Source organism: Molossus molossus, unplaced genomic scaffold (assembly GCF_014108415.1).
Source record: "Molossus molossus isolate mMolMol1 unplaced genomic scaffold, mMolMol1.p scaffold_m16_p_14, whole genome shotgun sequence".
NCBI lineage: Eukaryota > Metazoa > Chordata > Mammalia > Chiroptera > Molossidae > Molossus > Molossus molossus.
In genome coordinates this window covers 2,981,494-3,000,023 of record NW_023425349.1, presented here as the reverse complement: position 1 = coordinate 3,000,023, position 18,530 = coordinate 2,981,494, and the positions used below count along the sequence as shown (strand labels likewise).

The following is an 18,530-nucleotide window of genomic DNA, read 5'->3' as shown; positions in this document are numbered from 1 at the left end:
CGCGGCGCCGCGCAGGGCCCGGGCGGGGCGCGGCCGCCCCGCTCACCGGCCGGCCCGACACCGCCCTCCGACGCCGCCAGCGAGCGCGGCAGCGACCCCACGCTCGTCTCCACACGTGCGTCCCGGCCCCCGGAAGTGCTCCCTCTCCCCCGACCGGCTGGAAACCAGGCCCTCGCTTCTAGTTCCGCTCCGCAGGGCGCGCGGCGGGCTGGTCCGTCCGCGCGGGCGAAGGGACGCCACCCCAGCGAGCGGCGCTCATGTTCCACGACCTAGGCCTGGGTGAGGGTGAGCCCGCGATCTCACGAGCCCCGGGATGGGGGTGAGACGCGCCGGCGCCGGAAGGGAACTGGGGGGCCGCTGTCGGTGTAGCACCGCGGCTGGGCCGGCAGAGCGCCGGGGCGCAGGCGGCCGCAAGGGGGCGCTGGGCGGCCAGGCCTGGGGAGCCGGGTGCGAGCGGGCCCGGGCCGCTCCCCAGCTCGGCCTCACCTGGCGTCCTCCTTGTGCAGTGGGGAAACTGAGTCCCAGGAGCGGGAAGGAGGACCCCAGGTCACACGGCCTGGTCTACCGGCGCCACCGGGCTGCAAGGGCATTTCGGCCGGACCGATAATGACACAAAGGCCGCAGAGTCGTCAGATGTTTCCGAGTACTTGATGTCACAGCAGCGCTCCTGCCTGGCCCTGACTGCACAGATTACCACACAAAATGCAGGACCCCAGAGGTTTCTGATAAAGGTTAATTTGTAGTATAAATACATCCCATGCAATGGTTGCAGTATTTGGGGCATACTTCCCCCCCCCCTTTATTGATTTTAGAGAGAGGAAGGGAGTGGGAGAGAGAGAGAGAGAAACATCAACTGGCCGCCTCCTGCACGCCCCCCACTGGGGATCACACCCACAACCTGGGCCTGTGCCCTGACCAGGAATCGAACTGGCGACCTCTGGGTGCATGGGTCGACGCTCAACCACTGAGCCACACTGAGGCATACTTATGTTAAAATAATAATAATGATGTTGCATATTTGAAATTCAAACTTAACTTTTCTAAGTACGGCAAGCCTATCTGGAGGGCCACTTAGATGGGGTCCTGAGGGAGCCTCTTTGGGGAGGTGACGTTTGAGCAGAAACTCGAATGCGAGGCCGGGGCTCAGAGAGACCGGCAGCGCACTTGCCATATTTGAGGGAAGGAAAGAAGGCTGTGAGGGGGGGGTTAGCGATGCAGGCGGAGGGGGTTACAGAGCCTTGGAGGGTGCAGGAAGGAGTCTGGACACTTTGTCCCGAGGGCCAGGGGACGTTGTTTTAAAGTCGGGGAGTGACGCAGTCTGACTTGTGTTGTTGGACGGTCACTGCCGCTGTGTAAGAAAGGGGACGGGGAGTGAGGGAGAGAGAAAACAGACCAGTTAGGAGCCAGTTACAGCCACCCAGGCCACGCGGATGCGGCTGGGCTTAGCACAGCGAGTCAGTCTGTGTCTGCAGCACGCAGTCCCAGGTAGAGGTAGGGGTGCACGACGCGAACTGGGGTGGAATGCCTGTGACAGGGAAAAGGGGGAGAGCAGCTTGGGCAGGGGAGCCTCAGGGCGCCACGCGATCCTGACGCCTGCGCAAGGAAAGGGGTTTGGCCCACAGTGGATGGATGGGGCGTCGTCACTGATAACCCAGATCCAGGAGAAGGGGCTGCGGCGGGCGGAAACCACCTGAGACTCCCTGTTTGCCACCGGCTGAGGTGGGGGCTGTGTCCTGGAGGTGTGAGGGAGTGTGAAATAGTGCTTTGCAGAGTGTGACCAAGAGCCTTCCAGGCAGTGCAGTGGACTGGGGGGGTCTGTGCCACCCAGCCCAGCTCTGAGGCCGTCCGTGGTGGGCAGGCCCAGAACAGGGGACAGCTGAGCGGAGGGAAGGAGGCAGGGGGTGTTTGTGAGGAGCAGGTATAGTGGGGACCTGCAGTCTGCACTGGGGGGGAGCGGATAGCAGACAGGTCACGGAAAGTGGGGGTGTCAGCAGAGGATAGCGGCTGGTGGGAGCCTGAATGCTGGTGAGAGCCAGCCCACGGTCACAGCAGCTCCCTGGGTCCCAGCTGCAGACCCCGGAGCCTGGGCGCCTTCGCCCTGCCCCATCCCAGGGTGCAGGGCCAGGTGGGTGCTCTGGACCAAGGCCCAGGTTGCAGGGAGGAGCCTGTGTCCGGCTGCCCACCCCACGGCCTCTGCTCTGGGGGGAAGCTCCCAAGAGTAAACACAGCCCGATGGTCCCGCCCAGCAGGGTCTGTCACATTCCACAGCGACCAGATTGCCAGACCTCTCCCAGGCCAGCGGGCTTTGCTGAAGATGAGGGAGCTTCACCCCTGGGGGACATTCGTGTGGGGCATCCTCATTTCTGCATTCCTCCTGGGCTGCTGGGGACGCCCCAACGTCCAGAAGGTGGGTGAATGTGCAGGAGCCCTGGGGCCAGAGCTTTCTGGGTGCTGAAGCCGGCCCCTGGGGAGAGAGGCCGGAGCCGTGGGCAGGGTGGGGGTGTTCAGCTTCCTGGCGGAGGAAGCTGTGCCTGGGTTTCAGAGGGTGACGTGTGCTCGCTGGAGAGGTGCTGGCTCTCAGTTCTGTCCCTTCACCTGGGTCCCACGGGCCCTCTCCCCACTGTCTCCTCCAGTCTGGCCTTTGCCCCTTCCCACCTCCCACCTCCCTGGTGCGTCTTCCTCTGTCCTCACTCTCCTTTCTCTCCTTCAGGCTTTGGAGCCCAAGGAGGTGACTTCTCACTTTGGCCCTGATGCCGCCTTCAAAGGTACTCGTCCTCCGGTTTCCTGGCGAGGGGAGCTCCTCGGAGCCTGCGGGGCAGCTCGCCGTCGAGCCGGGGCCTGGGATTGGTGGTGGCGCTGCCGGGAGGGGGTCGTAGCCACTGCCATTGCCCGCTCATGAACTCCGGTACTTCCTGCGAAGCTGACGCGAGCTGGGCTGGGTGTTCTGCACTGCCGGGTTCTGACCCCGGGGCTCGCTCAGTATCTCAAGGGAGCCGTCCCTAATTGCTGGTCCCTTCTGCTGCTGGGCCCCCCCAGCTGACTGGTTTTCAGGAGCCCTGTGGTGTCTGGATGTAAATATTTACCCTCCGGGAGCAGTGAGACAGGCACTGGGTCCGGGCCCAGCCAAGCCTTTCCCGGCCATCGAGGCCATGCCTGTGGACTTCTCCAGGGCGCCGGCCCTGGTCTGAGTAGGGCCACTGGTGACGGATGGGTGGGGACCAGAGGCAGGGTGGGCTACTGGTCAGGGGCAGAGAATTAGGGGTGTCCCTTTGTAGCTGACCTCTCTGTGGTCAGATACATACTGACCAAGGCTGGGGGAGGGGCATCGCGGGGAAACTGTTTCTGGAGGACCAGGGGGCTGGGCTGTCTTGGGGTTTACTTGCCATCTTGGGGTGACCCTGTTCTGCAGTGTTTGCCCAGTTTGGGGCTCAGGGTGACTAGAAGGACATAAAAGCCACACGGTAGCTCCTGCCCGGGCCCATGCTGCCACTCCTGCCCCGAATGTCAGTCACTAAAGGCCTCAAGGCCCTTGAGGTGTCTTGAGAAAGCTGCCCCTTCCTAAGACCCGGCTACTTGTCCTGTGAGCGGCCAGGCGCCCTCGGTTCTGACAGTCACAACAGAAAGTGACGTGCGAGAGCTTGGGACCTCTCCACCCTCTGAGCGCGCTGACTTCTGAGGGGCCCGGGGGACACATACCCTGAATCTGTGCGTGGGGACGGGGGGGGGGGGCATCAGGAGTGGGGGGTGGGCTGTGAGGGGAGGGCACAGGGTGGGCCACGCACCCAGCTGTCACTGTGCCCTGGAGTCAGGTCTTCTCGTGTCCCCCTCCCCACGAGACACCTGGGGATCAGGCCTACCGCCTCCCTGAGTGGTGAGTGGCAGACAGGGCTCCACCACCGTGTCTCCAGGCCCAGGGTGACAGAGAGGCCGGGCCGTGGGGACTGCGAGGCTGTCAGGACTGAAGTCACAGTTCACCTGCTCTCTGGAACCTTCCCTCTCAGCCCTGCCTGCTCCTCCCTTGCAAGGCCGCCCCTCCCCTCGCCTCCGGAGACACACTGCGGAGGGGAGCGTCCTGCACCTGGAGCTGCTGGTGGCCGTGGGCCCCGACGTCTACCAGGCTCACCAGGAGGACACGGAGCGGTACGTGCTCACCAACCTCAACATGGTGAGCGCTCCCGGGGACGGCTGACCGCAGTGGGCCCTGGACGCCTCCGGGACGGCCGCCGGCCGGTCCCCGGGGCCTCGGGACGCGCGGCCCCACAGGCAGCGCTTGTGGCTGGCGGTCCGAGGGCTGGCCTACCTGGTAGCGTGAACTCGCGAGTGGAACTGAGTGTAAATCAGGCTGGGTTCACGCTTGGGGCTCAGGGCCCTGGGGTGGGGAGAGGGGTGTCCGCTCTTCCCCTCCTCCTCCCTCTCCCCTGGTGCGGGGGAGGTGCGGTCTGGGAGCCCGGCTGCGTCACCGCCCACAGCGCGTGTCACCGCCCACAGCGCGAGTGGAGGCAGAAGCCTGCACAGTCCTGCTCCCAGCCACTCTGGGCCGTGGGCTTCAGGCCCTTAGGGACTCGGCCTCAGCTGCCGATTGACACCCCCCCCCCCCCCCCCGCAGAGACAGAGACGGGGAGGGGTGTGAGGAGGGGCTGGCTGTAAGTGGGCCCCTGTAAGGTGGCCCTGGAGGGCGGCAGCGCTCAGAGCTCCCTGCCCCTGGGCTCAGGGCCCATTTGATCGGCCCCCCTGCAGCCTTGGTCGCACTCAGAATGGATCTGCTGAGGTTCCCACCGAGATGCCCCGGAGGTGACAAGTCCTTAAGTCACTTGAAAGCTATTGTTTCAAGCCTTGGGCGGCTCCCACTTCTAAGGGCTGAAATTTGGTCAAGCCCAAGCTCCCTCGGGTCATTCGCATGTTGTAGGACCTAGGACCACTGGGTGGTCGACTCCAGACTGGCTTCTGCCCACATGGTGGGGCCCGGTAAAGGCCACTGTTATTGTGGGACCTCCGCCGTGTGCCGGCTGCAGCGTACCTAAGTGTGCCAGCACCCGCGGAGGCTCCGAGGTTGGTGACAGGGTCCTGAGCATGCAGGTGGGAAGCGGCGGAGCCTGGGTCAGACGGTCAGCCTAGGCCTTGCGGGGATGCCTCACCCAGTGCAAAGCTGGTACAGACAGCCACGTACGGGTCGGCCACGGCCGGCGTCCCGACGGTACGGGTCGGCCACGGCCAGGGTCCCGACGGTACGGGTCGGCCAGCGTCCTGACGGTACGGGTCGGCCACGGCCAGGGTCCCGACGGTACGGGTCGGCCACGGCCAGCGTCCCGACGGTACGGGTCGGCCACGGCCAGGGTCCCGACGGTACGGGTCGGCCACGGCCGGCGTCCCGACGGTACGGGTCGGCCACGGCCGGCGTCCTGACAGCTGTGGAGAAAGCTGGGGCCTGGGGGCCCGGCCCATAGGGGCGCCAGGAAAGGGATCTAGGGCATCATGCCACCTCCTGGACGTGGGCAGGTCAGGCAAGCAGAGGTGGAGAGAAAGGGGTCTCAGGAAGACGAGCAGAGATGAGGAAGGACAGGGTGAATCGGCGAGAGAGAAGCAGCGTTTGAGTGGAATGTTCTAGACCAGCGGCAGTCATCGGCATCCCGGTGTTTCGTTTCTCCTTCGTGTTGTTCCGCTGCCTGAGCCACGAGCAAGGGGAGGGCCAGGGGACGCCTGCCTCTCTCTGGCTGTCTCCCAGCCCACGGACCGGCATGTTGGGTGCCCACCCCGCCATGCTGAGGGCATCCGCTCCAGGCCCTCTCCCTGGGGACCCCCGGAGGTCAGCCGCTGCCCCCACCCATGCACCACCCTCCCCCTGCCCTGCCACAGGCGTCGGAACTGCTGAGGGACCCGTCCCTGGGGGCTCAGTTCCGAGTGCACCTGGTGAAGATGGTCATCCTGGCGCAGCCGCAGGTAGGTGCCCAGCTGAGCCGAGTCTGGAAAGCCTGGTCCTTGTTCACCTCTTCCCGGAGCGGAGCCTGGGGCGAGGGCAGGGCTTCCAGCCAGCCTGGCGGGACCCCCTGTGCCGCCCGTGGGGACCTGAGGACAGGGCGACCACCCTGTGCGGCGGGGGCCCCGTAATCGCGGCTCTGCCCCTCATCCCCAGGATGCCCCCAATATCACAGCCAACATCACCTCATCACTGCGGAGGGTCTGCGAGTGGAGCAGGACGGTCAACCCGCAGGACGACTCGGACCCCGGGCACGCCGACCTGGTCCTGTACATCACCAGGTAGCCGCCCACGGCAGGCCGGCCCGCAGGGAGCAGCTCCGTGGCCTTCCTGCTCTGCATGGTGGCCGCGGCCGGCAGGCACCTCCGTGCCACCCAGGTGTCTCTTTTCTGTTCCTGAGGTTTGACCTAGAGTTGCCCGACGGTAACCGGCAGGTTCGGGGGGTCACCCAGCTGGGGGGCGCCTGCTCCTCCTCCTGGAGCTGCCTCATCACTGAAGATACCGGCTTCGACCTGGGGGTCACCATCGCCCACGAGATTGGGCACAGGTATGCGGCCCCACCAGCTGTCCCCCAGCTCAAGCCAAGGAGCTGACCTGGGCCCCAGGAGGGGAGGTCGAGGCTGGCAGCGGGCCCTGGACCGCTGGAAGGAGCTGTGCCCTTGACCCCAGGGAGCGTGGGGGGGGGGGGGCAAGGGCTGGGAAATCTGATGCTTCGTGATTACCGAATAATTAAAGGGAAGTTTTTAAAAAACAAGTAAAGTAAACGTAGCAATTAGAAACTAAGGTTTGTAGGAAATTCAGGTAAGGAAAAACTCAGCTGTAAAAATTATCCCAAATCCCACTGTTTAGAGATCACATCTGTTCACATTTTATTTTTATCCTCGCCCAGGATATTTTTCCATTTATCTTCAGATAGAGCGGGAGGGAGGGAGAGGGAGAGGGAGAGAAATATCGACTGGTTGCCTCCCACACAACCCTGACCAGGGCTGGGGACGAACCGCAACCGAGGGACGACGTGCCCCTGGCCGGAGTCGAACCTGCAACTCTTTGGTCTGCCGGCTGACGCTCTAACCGCTGAGCAACTGGCCAGGGCCCAGCTGTTCACATTTTATAACTAATTTCAGTCTTTACACAGTTTTTTATTTGCAAAATTAGGGTTATACTATACATCGGTTTGCCACCTGCTTCTTCTTTTTTAAATCCTCACGCAAGAACGTGTTTTTATTAATTGTTTAGACAGAGAGGAAGGGGAGAGAGAGAGAAACACTGATATAAAAGAGAAACGTCGATCAGTTGCCTCCTGTATGCGACCCAACTGGGGATGGAATCCGCAACCTAGGTGTGTGTCCTGACCAGGAATCGAACCCACAGCCTTTTGGTGTACAGGATGATGCTCCAACCAATGGGGCCACCCGGCCAGGGCTATTACTTGCTTTTTTATTCAACAATATGTTTCTCCCAGGTCTTTTTTAAATATATGTTTTTGCACCATAATTTAAGTTTAAGTAATTCCTGTTTGGATACTTAGGTGGTTCCCAGATTTTTCCAGCTATGAACATTATGCGTCTTGTTCCACCTGTTTTCATTCACCTAAGGGGGTGGGTTCTTTCTTTTGACATTCAGTCCTTTAACTACAAAAGTCGCACTCACTTCCTGTGAAATTCAAGCAGCATACAGACCCCTAAAGTTAGAAATGAGTCTGTTCTCTCTCTTCCTTGCCCACCTGGCCCTGCTTCAGCCCCTCTGAGTGCTGCTGGGGTTTCCTCTGCCCGTCTCCTGGGCGGCCAGGCTCCCGTAGGGCTGGGGCTGTTCCCCCACACCACCACAACGGCTCCCCCTGACCTCTCACCCCGCACCCCCAGCCCAGTCCTAATTCCTCCATCTGTCTTGGTGGGAGGGCAAGGGTCTTGGAAACCCCTGCCTCCCACGGGAGTGGGAAGGGTGGTCAGAGGTCCTCACATTTCCTGTACATGTTGTTACTTTTATTTTTTTAAAGTGAGACTTTTTTTATTGATTTTTTTAGAGAGAGAAGATGGGAGAGGGAGAGAGAGAGAGAGAGAGAGAGAAACATCGATTGGCCGCCTCCTGCATGCTGCTCACTGGGGATCGGGCCCACAACCTGGGCAGGTGCCCTGACCGGATCGAACTGGCGACCTTTTGGAGCGTGGGTGGACGCTCAGCCTCTGAGCACTGGCTGGACTCCTGCACGTGTTATTTAACCACACTGCACAGTTAGTCCACGCACGTGACAGCCAGTCCCCAGCTGGAGAAAGTGATCGTGGGCAGGGTGCCCTCAGAGCCCTGGAGCCGGTCCTCCCCGGACCTGTAACACCGGGAATTCGTCTGCTCTGCACAGTTCTAAAGCCTCCTGACATTCATCAACCCAAACCAGCAGGAGCCACCTCGCCAGCCCAGCTGGGGTGGGAAACAGGCCGGGTGGCTGCGGGACTTGCCCTACCTGGGGGTTAGCTGGTGGCAGGGCCAGGGGTTGACCTGTTGGGAAAACTTGCCTGGCGCCGGGGCCCCACGGGGCTGGGTAGGAGGGGACCCCGCCCACCCAGGCTGCCTCCCGCAGCTTCGGGCTGGAGCACGACGGAGCGCCGGGCAGTGGCTGCGGGCCCAGCGGCCATGTGATGGGCTCTGACGGTGCCGTGCCCACCCGAGGGGGCCTCGCGTGGTCCGCCTGCAGCCGCCGGCAGCTGCTGCACCTGCTCAGGTAGCACATCCCTCCCTCCTCGCCACCTCCCCGCACCCCGCCCTCCTCCACCCCATTCCGGTGCCCACCGTCAGTTCTCCCCCGTCACTCCCCTCCCCACGCACACCCACCTCCCAGTCCCATCCCCCGTCTGACCTCCACCTGCCCCCCCATCCCTCCAGCCCCTCCCTCTTCTCTGGCTCAGGGCCTCTGCCCCGCTCCTGGTTGGGGGCGTGGGCAAATAACTCATCCCCCTCGCCCGAGCCCACCCCTCCATCCCGCTCCGCCCGGTGCCCACCTGGGGCCTGAGCTGGGCCTTGCCACAGCGCAGGACGGGCGCGCTGCGTGCGGGACCCGCCGGGGCCGCAGCCCGCGCCCGCGGGGCGCCCTCTCCTGGCACACCCCGGTCTCTACTACGGCGCCGACGAGCAGTGCCGCATGGCCTTCGGCCCCGCAGCGCTGGCCTGCACCTTCGCCAGGGAGAGCCTCGTGAGTCCGCCCCTCCTGGAGCTACTCTGCCCACTGCAGCCGCCGCTCCGCCCAGCTCCGCGGCCGCACTGCGCCCCTGCCCAGATTGTCAGTTCTCTCTCCCAGTTCTTGTTGGACGAGGGCTCCACGTTTTCGTTCTCACTGGGCCCCGCCAATTCTGTGGAGCGGCCCTGGCACAGCCCCTGAGCCCGTGGCCGTTATCCTAAACAGGCAGGTACCAAGGGCTTCTAGCCCAGTGGGAGCTGGAGGCCTTTCCGGAGGAGGTGACCAAGCGGAGCCCTGCGGCAGGAGCAGGCTGGCAGGGGCAGGCCAGCAGGGGGCAGGGCGTGGCAGGGTCAGGCCAGCAGGGGGCAGGGCGTGGCGGGGGCAGACCGGCAGGGGGCAGGGCATCAGGGGGCAGGGCATCAGGGGGCAGGGTGTGGCAGGGGGCAGACCGGCAGGGGGCAGGCACCCCAGGGACAGACTTCCTCCCAGGCCTGCGCCGGGACTTTTGCCTCGGTGGGGCCCCTCCTCTTACACAGTGTTAAGAATGATATCTTAGTGTTTTTATAAAACATAAACTTTAACGTGTTCGTGTAAATGCAGATACATTAATACTGTAAACTAGAACATTTTCTTCGATCTAATCTCTTCTGATTTTAAAAGAAATGAAAACACTTTCATGGGCTCCTAAAAGGACTGTGGGCCACTGTCCCTGTTCCTGATGGACAAGCCAGCCATGCTTGTCCTCCCCGCTCCCAGTGCCCACAGCAGTGCAGGGGGTACTCTCTGCTCCTGCAGCCTGGGGGGGAGAGTGAAGCCGGACTCCGCCCTGAGGTGGCCCCCGTGGCCCCTGCCTCCCCTCTCAGGACAGGTGCCAGGCTCTCTCCTGCCACACAGACCCCCTGGACCACAGCAGCTGCAGCCGCCTCCTCGTTCCTCCCCTGGACGGGACCGAGTGTGGCCTAGAGAAGGTCAGAGCAGGGGGCGAAGGAGCTGTGAGCGTGGGAGCATGCGTGTGAGCATGTGAGTGTGTGAGCGTGTGAGTGTGTGAGCGTGCGAGTGTGTGAGCATGTGTGTGTGAGCGTGCGAGTGTGTGAGCATGTGAGTGTGAGCATGTGTGTGAGTGGGAGTGTGTGAGCATGTGAGTGTGAGTGTGTGAGCATGTGAGTGTGAGCATGTGTGTGAGTGGGAGTGTGTGAGCATGTGAGTGTGAGTGTGTGAGCATGTGAGTGTGTGAGCATGCGTGTGAGCATGTGAGTGTGTGAGCATGCATGTGAGCATGTAAGCGTGTGTGCGAGCCTGTGTGCATGTGTGTGCTCTCGCATGCTTGTCCAGGGCACTTGCAGCCTGATCCTGGGGCAGGAGACGGGACACAGTAAAGCCCCAGCAGAGGGCCCTGGGTTGTCCTTGGTCACCTGGTCAGAGTGGTGGGCAGCTAGATGCCTCATGTGCACTGTGGCTATGACCTCTGGTGTGGGGTGCCCATGGGTGTGGGGTACCCTGGGTATGGGGTGCCTGTGGGGGTGGGGGATGTGGTGCATTATGAGATGGCTTGTGGGGTGCCTGTGGGTGTAGGGTTCCTTGCGGGGTGCCTGTGGGTGTAGGGTTCCTTGTGGGGTGCCTGTGGATGTGGGGTGCCTGTGGATGCGGGGTGCCTGTGGGTACTGGAGATTGGCTGTCATTCTATTGCAGTGGTGCTCCAAGGGTCACTGCCGCTCCCTGGCAGAGCTGACCCCCATGGGGGCAGTGCATGGGCACTGGTCAACTTGGGGTCCCCCCAGTCCTTGCTCCCGTTCCTGCGGAGGAGGCGTGGTCATCAGGAGGCGGCAGTGCAACAACCCCAGGTAGTGGGTGGGGGTGATGGGGAGAGGGTGATGGCTCCACATTCCCTGGTTGGGGTTTTTGGGTCACCTCCCACCCCTTATGTCTCCTGGCATTTTCAGACCTGCCTTTGGGGGGCGCGCGTGCGTAGGTGCTGACCTCCAGGCCGAGATGTGCAACACCCAGGTAGGCCTGCTTCCCCGGCAGGGCGGCCGGTCCGGTGGCAGCCCGAGCCCGGGAGACGCCGAAGGACCAGGGCTGCTGTCGAGGTTCACTTCCAGGCTGAAGGGGTGCTACTAATACCTAGCCTGGGGTCACAGTGTGTACAACGGACCGCTCTGTGCCCGAGACAGGGACCCTGAAGTGTCCCCTCCCTGCCCAGATGCCGCCACCCTAGTCTCTGCAGTGAGAGCGCCCTCCCTCCCTCCCTCCCTCCCTTCTCAGCAGGACAGTCCGGCACTGTGAAGCCCGATGATTCTTTCAGTTATAAGTTCGTGGCATAAAACCAGCCATTTAGAGTGCAACTCCGTGGCACTTAGCACATCCGCAGGCGTGTGCAGCCGCCTGCTCTGTAGTTCTCAGGCATTTCTGTCGCCCCCAGTGAGACCCAGACCACTAGCAGTCACTCCCCACCCCCTCCTCCCTGAGTCTCTGGAACTACTAGTCTCTCTGTCCCCATGGGTTTGCCTGTCCTGGACACTTCCTGTGAGTGGGAGAAACAGCACGTGGCCTTCGCATCACTCGGCATCATGTTTCCGGGGTGTCAGTGCTTGGTTCCTGTTCCTGGCTGAGTAGTTTTCCATCGTGTGGGTGGACCACATTTTGTTTTTCCATTGGTCCTGCGTGGACATTGGGGTAGTTTCCTCTTCGGCTGTTGTGAATAGTATTGCTACGAACCCCTGTGTCCTGGACCTGTTTGATCCCATCTCCAGTTCCCTTGGGTCTGCACCTGAAAGTGGGATTGCTGGGTCCCCCAGTACTTCTGTTCCCTCTTTGAGGAGCCTCCAAACCCCTCCCACAGCAGCTGACCATGCTGCATCCCCACCAGCAGCGCGCGGGTTCCTGTTTCTCCACGTGTTCTCTGGCCGTTGTTTTTAAAATCCTCACGTGAGGATATGTTTCCATTGACCTCAGAGAGAGAGGAAGGAAGAGAGAGGGAGAAGGTCAGAGCAGGTGTGAAGGAGCTGGTGAGTGTGGGAGGGAGTGTGGTTCTTGAACCCGCCACCTGCTGGTGTACGGACAGTCCAACCAGCTGAAACGCCCGGCCAGGGCTCATTGGTCATTTTGTTTGTTTGTTTGTTAATCCTCACTTGACCGACATTTTTTCCATCGATTTTTAGAGAGTGAAAGAGAAGGAGGGAGGGAGGGAGAGACAGAGAAACATCGATGGTTGCCTCCCGCACGCGCCCTGACCAGGGCCGGAAATCGAACCTGCAATCCAGGTTCATGCCCTTGACTGGGAGTCAAACCCATGAGCCTTCGGTGCACAGGCTGACGCTCTAACCACTGAACACACCAGCCAGGGCCTGTTGTCCGTGTTTTTGATCAGGGCCATCACAGTGCTTGTGAAGTGGCGGGCTGGTTCCTTTGACATTCAGACCTGTACGTGGTGAGACCGTCCCTTTCCACCTTCCCCAGGCAGACACTGGAGACCAGCTTCACCTGGGCAGGGGGTAGGGCAGGGGCCCAGCGAGGGCAGCCTCTCAGCCGGTCCACCGATCCTGCTCTGGGCACTGAGGCTGCTGCGGCGAAGCCCTTTGCCAGGACCGTGCTGATTACCTGGAGGCACTTGCGTGGTGGACAGTAAAGACCGTGTCCTCCGAGCTTCGGGCCCCGCGAGAGCCCTCTTTCCCCTGTGCGGCTGCTGGTGGTCCCTGCCCTGTGTCCTCACAGATTCTCCTGGAATTCCCCCATCAGCGGAAAAAGACACTTGTCACCCCTGCTTTACAGAGCAGGGAACTGAGGGGCAGCCAGGAGCCCGGCTCAAACCCTCCTCATGGCCTCACACTGCGGGCTGCCTGCCATCTCCCAGTGGCAAGGGTCCTCTGCCCTCGGCCCCCACCCCGGGGCCACGCCCAAGCCCCACACCCAGGGAGGGCCCTGCCCGAACCCCACCCCAGGCCCCTCTGTGCCTGTCCTCTGCCTTCTCTGGCCAGGCCTGCGAGAGGACCCAGCTGGAGTTCATGTCCGAGCAGTGTGCCGAGACCAACGGGAAGCCTCTGCACCTCTCCCCAGGCCACGCCTCCTTCTACCGCTGGGGCCCTGCCGAGCAGCACAGTCACGGTGGGGCCCGGGCTGCAGAGGGAGCCGGGCGGGCAGCAGTCACGGTGGGGCGTGGGCTGCAGAGGGAGCCAGGCGGGCAGTACAGTCATGGTGGGGCGTGGGCTGCAGAGGGAGCCGGGCGGGCAGCACGGTCACGGTGGGGCGTGGGCTGCAGAGGGAGCCGGGCGGGCAGTACAGTCACGGTGGGGCGTGGGCTGCAGAGGGAGCCGGGCGGGCAGCAGTCACGGTGGGGCGTGGGCTGCAGAGGGAGCCGGGCGGGCAGTACAGTCACGGTGGGGCGTGGGCTGCAGAGGGAGCCGGGCGGGCAGCACAGTCACGGTGGGGCCCGGGCTGCAGAGGGAGCCGGGCGGGCAGCACGGTCACGGTGGGGCGTGGGCTGCAGAGGGAGCCGGGCGGGCAGCAGGGTCACGGTGGGGCGTGGGCTGCAGAGGGAGCCGGGCGGGCAGTACAGTCACGGTGGGGCGTGGGCTGCAGAGGGAGCCGGGCGGGCAGCACGGTCACGGTGGGGCGTGGGCTGCAGAGGGAGCCGGGCGGGCAGCACAGTCACGGTGGGGCCCGGCGCAGAGGACCGGGCGGGCAGCACGGTCACGGTGGGCGTGGGCTGCAGAGGGAGCCGGGCGGGCAGCAGGTCACGGTGGGGCGTGGGCTGCAGAGGGAGCGGGCGGCAGTACGTCACGGTGGGGCGTGGTCAGAGGGAGCCGGGCGGGCAGCACAGTCACGGTGGGGCGTGGGCTGCAGAGGGAGCCGGGCGGGCAGCAGTCACGGTGGGGCGTGGGCTGCAGAGGGAGCCGGGCGGGCAGCACGGTCACGGTGGGGCCCGGGCTGCAGAGGGAGCCGGGCGGGCAGCACGGTCACGGTGGGGCCCGGGCTGCAGAGGGAGCCGGGCGGGCAGCACTGTCACGGTGGGGCCCGGGCTGCAGAGGGAGCCGGGCGGGCAGCACAGTCACGGTGGGGCCCGGGCTGCAGAGGGAGCCGGGCGGGCAGCACGGTCACGGTGGGGCGTGGGCTGCAGAGGGAGCCGGGCGGGCAGCACGGTCACGGTGGGGCGTGGGCTGCAGAGGGAGCCGGGCGGGCAGCACGGTCACGGTGGGGCGTGGGCTGCAGAGGGAGCCGGGCGGGCAGCACGGTCACGGTGGGGCGTGGGCTGCAGAGGGAGCCGGGCGGGCAGCACGGTCACGGTGGGGCGTGGGCTGCAGAGGGAGCCAGGCGGGCAGCACAGTCACGGTGGGGCCCGGGCTGCAGAGGGGCCGGCCACCACACGCCCATGCTGGTGACAGCAGGCTCAGGCCCTGCGGCATGGACCTGGAGCCTGGCCTGGCTCGGCCCATAGCGGCACCTCTGCGTCTTGGTGCCCACCTGTACATGGAGATGAGAGCATGTCGCCCCGCTCAGGCCGCAGGAGGGACTCTGAGATGCTGCAGGGGACGCAGAGTGTGCTCCTTGGCTCACGGCTTAGTAGCCCGTCTTACACCGAGGCTGCGCTGACCGCTGACCGCCTCAGGGGGAATGGAGTCCAGCCGCTTGCAGGGGTGAAGCCGCGGGCCGCGCTGTGCAGGGCCCTCCCTGCCCCACCACCCTGCATCGCTCCCTGATACTCTGCCTTCCAGGGGACGCTCTGTGCGGACACCTGTGCCGCGCCCTTGGCGAAAGCTTTATCGTGAGGCGTGGGGGCAGTTTCCAGGACGGGACCCGGTGTGTGCCCAGCGGCCCTCGGACCGACGGGACCCTGAGCCTGTGCGTGTTGGGCGGCTGCAGGGTAGGCATGTGTGGGCAGCGGGTGCCTTTCCATCCCCTGTGGCCCCAGGCCTGTCCCAGCAAAGCCCGGACAGCCAGGGCCTCCTGCGGGGTGGGGGCTGGGCGCTGCCCATGAAGCCTCGAGTCTGCAGGGGTGACTGGGACCCGGGGCGGACCTTGAGTCGCTGGGGGTTAAGAGCTGCGCTGGGGCCTGGGCGTCGTTTACGCTTGGTTCCCGAATGGAGGCTGATGCTCTGAAGGTGGGCCCGTTGGTCGGAGCCTCAGGGCTGTGCGTCCGTGGGGCTGCCCCTCAGCGCCACCCGGCCTGTCTCACCTGCCACACCCCTCGGCACAGACGTTTGGCTGTGACGGCAGGATGGACTCCCAGCAGGTGCCAGATGTGTGCCAGGTGTGTGGCGGGGACAACAGCACATGCAGCCCGCACAACGGCTCTTTCGTGGCCGGAAGAGCCAGAGGTAGGGGCCGGCCCCCCAGCCCCCATGAAGCCGCAGCCCGGAGCCTTGGCCCCAGCTGCCCAGGCTGAGGTGGGGAGGGGTGGGGCGGGGATCCACACATTCGCTCAGCCCTGGAGCCTCCCAGTGGGCCTCGGCCTCCACCCTCCACTTTGCCAGCCTCCCCACAAGGCTCAGGTTCTGGTGTCCAGGCCACCGCCGGGTGGCGGCGTGGCAGGAACTGCTGCTCCCTGCAGCTGTGACGCAGACCAAAGGTGGGCGCAGGGCCATCACCGTGCGCTCAAGGAACCCTGTCAGGAGGGATGTGGTGCCTGGGAAGTCCTTGACCTTGATCTATTTATGAGAGGTTAGGTCATTTGCAAGGTCGCCTAGAGGGTCAGTGGAGGACTTGAGTCCCGCCTCCCTCTGGTAGGCTTCAGGCTGTACCAAGAACCTTGGGTCTGGTCCCTCCCCCTTGCCAGGACAGCACCCCCACAGATGACCCTCCAGCCTGGCCTTGGTTGCCCCCTATGACGGGGGACTCACTGCTGCCTGAGGCAGCCCTGTCATAGTGCGAGCCTTCGGTGCTGAAGCCCTATTTTTGGTACCACTGAAATCCGCTCCCCGGACTGTGATGTAGGTGACTGAGCCCACCCACGCTCCTTTGCTTCCTCCTAGAGTATGTCACGTTCCTGACACTCACTCCCAACCTGACCAGCGTGTACGTTGCCAACCACAGGCCTCTCTTCACACACCTGGGTGAGTCGGCCAGAGGACGCCCACTAGACTTAGCCAAACCTCGAAGGTGGAGGGCACGGTCCCCACCGCGGAGCCAGCTTTAAGTTTGGGGGTGCCCTAAACCACCATCAGATTGAACAGCTTGCTGGGAGGGCTCCCAGACTCGGAGTGTTAGACTCATGGTCACGGCTGGAAACAGGAAGGAGACAGTGAACCAGCCCAGGAAGAGACGCCCGGGGCAGCATCTGGGAGGCTTCTGCATCCGTGTGGAAGCGTGATGCTGTGCCGGAGTGTCGCCAGCCAGGGAGCTCGCACAGCTCTGTCCCTTTCCGCTGGGGCCTTGTCACGCAGGCATGACCGGCTCACTGATGGGTCAGCTGATCTGCTGAGTGCTCACACGGATGACCCGAGTCTCCAGGGTGACTGCTGCCCTGGGACCCGAAGGCCCCTCGACCACGTGTTTGGTCTTTCTGGTGTGGCCAGCCCCCCCTTACACAAAGACACTCCTACCGGCTGGTATGGGTTCCCTCCCGGAACCTGAGGACAAAGGCCAGACCTGTCTTTGGGCAAGGCCAACTTAAAAAAAAATTTTTTTTTCTTTATTGATTTTTAAAGAGAGAGGAAGGAAGAGGGAGAGAGAGAGACATCGATGAGAGAGAACATCGATTGGCCGCCTCCTGCATGTTCCTCACTGGGGATCGGGCCCACAACCTGGGCATGCGCCCTGACCGGGAATTGAACCGGCGACCTCTTGGTACATGAGTCTGGGATGAACTGCAACCGAAGTGCATGCCCTTGACCAGAATTGAACCTGCGACTCACTGGTCTGTGGGCCAACGCTCTAACCGCTGAGCCAAACCAGCCAGGGCAAGGCCGACTTCTTTACCGCTTAGTGCCACCGTGGGGCGTTGTGTCCAGGGGACACCCACAGCCGACCTTTGCACCCAGAGTGGGGGCTACCTGGTGTCCTTGAGCGAGTGTGAGTGCACCGGGCAGGGAAGCAGCCTCGGCTCACCAGGCTCTGGAAGGAGGCCCGGAGTTGCTGTGAGGAGCCGGCTGTGGTCTGACCCCCATGAGCATCGTGGGGTGCCGGCCCTGCAGAGAGCGTCCACTCAAGACACCGGGAGGACCTGCTCCCGGGGCTGCGGGGGGACGGTCACAGATGTGGCCGTGGAGCTTGCACCCTGTTAGCCCCTTTTTCAAACCAGGGCCTCTTCTGTGCAAGGGGCTCCCATGCCCTGTGGGTGCGGGGCTCCGGCGTGCTGATGGGCTCGCTCCCCCCACAGCAGTGAGGATCCGAGGGCACTACGTGGTGGCTGGAAACGCCAGCCTCTCTCCCAGCACCACCCACCCGTCCCTCCTGGAGGACAGCCGGATCGAGTACAAGGTGACCCTCACGGAGGACCGGCTGCCCCGCCTGGAGGAGCTCTTCATCCGGGGACCCACCCAGGGCGACACGGAGATCCAGGTGACCCGGGCCTCCTCCTGGGGTTCCCTGTCCACGCGCGTCCTCACTCAGTGGTCATGTGGGGGAGCCTGCGGGCCTGAGGGGGTGAGGTGCGGAACCTGTGCAGGGCCCAGAGGGCTCCCCAGGAGGAGCAGCGAGGGTCTGAGATGAGCCAATGCTGAGGCCAGCCGGGCGGGAAGTGTCTTGAGGGAACATTTGCACACAGGAGAGGTAATTAGTGGGGGATGAAGGAAGGGGACGCCCCCAGGCAAGAAGGCCAGAGGGCGGGGCAGACCTCGAGGGGCCTTCCTGGCCACTGAGGAGTTTGCACATCTCCTGGGCCTCCCGGGGTCTCCTGAGGGGCTCAGTGCAGTTGGAGCTGGGGTCAGGCCTGGCTGAAGGGGAGTGTTGGGAGCGACGGGGAGGGAGGCTGGCTGGGCCAGGGCCTGGATTAGAGGCCCGTGGGGTGGGGCCTCCCTACAGGGACCGTGGCAGCGAGGAGCTGGAAGCAGGGTGACCTGGGTCAAGGGCCCGGACTGTAGGCTCAGATGGACTAGAGTTCGAATCCTGGCTCTGCAGGAACTTGGGCCATGGACTTAACCTTTTTGAGCCTTAGTTTCCCCATCTGCAAAATGGGACTGCGCATGCCTATATCCTAAAGTTGTGAAGATTTTTAAATAATGTACATCAAGCATATGGCAGCCTGGTGCCCATGTGTGCGCCATGAAAGGTGGCCACTGCTCCAAAGTGCATGCTGGGAAAGCGAGGCACCCAGAAGGTCAGGGACAAAGGGCCAGGCACGGTGAGGGCCAGAGCTGGGACCTGAGTTCCCCTCCCAGGCTTTGCTGTCCCCGGGCAAGAGGGCCGGGCTGCCCAGACTCACCCTGACGCACCGCTGGCTGTGTGCGTCACCGT

General features: G+C 63.6%; 1 protein-coding gene across 1 annotated transcript in view; it reads left to right on the top strand.

Annotated features, from left to right (window-relative positions):
* Positions 1–2,314: 2,314 nt before the first annotated feature.
* Positions 2,315–18,530, top strand: part of ADAMTS13 (ADAM metallopeptidase with thrombospondin type 1 motif 13) — a 28,981-nt gene continuing 12,765 nt past the window's right edge. Inside the window, exons 1-16 of the mRNA XM_036261677.1 lie at positions 2,315–2,407; positions 2,699–2,765; positions 4,026–4,165; positions 5,854–5,937; positions 6,131–6,255; positions 6,375–6,521; positions 8,550–8,690; positions 8,996–9,158; positions 10,007–10,111; positions 10,833–10,984; positions 11,084–11,147; positions 13,118–13,244; positions 14,852–15,000; positions 15,334–15,454; positions 16,109–16,189; positions 17,455–17,636. Coding sequence (XP_036117570.1) covers positions 2,315–2,407; positions 2,699–2,765; positions 4,026–4,165; positions 5,854–5,937; positions 6,131–6,255; positions 6,375–6,521; positions 8,550–8,690; positions 8,996–9,158; positions 10,007–10,111; positions 10,833–10,984; positions 11,084–11,147; positions 13,118–13,244; positions 14,852–15,000; positions 15,334–15,454; positions 16,109–16,189; positions 17,455–17,636 — 1,941 coding nt within the window. The remainder of the gene's footprint in view (positions 2,408–2,698; positions 2,766–4,025; positions 4,166–5,853; positions 5,938–6,130; positions 6,256–6,374; positions 6,522–8,549; positions 8,691–8,995; positions 9,159–10,006; positions 10,112–10,832; positions 10,985–11,083; positions 11,148–13,117; positions 13,245–14,851; positions 15,001–15,333; positions 15,455–16,108; positions 16,190–17,454; positions 17,637–18,530) is intronic.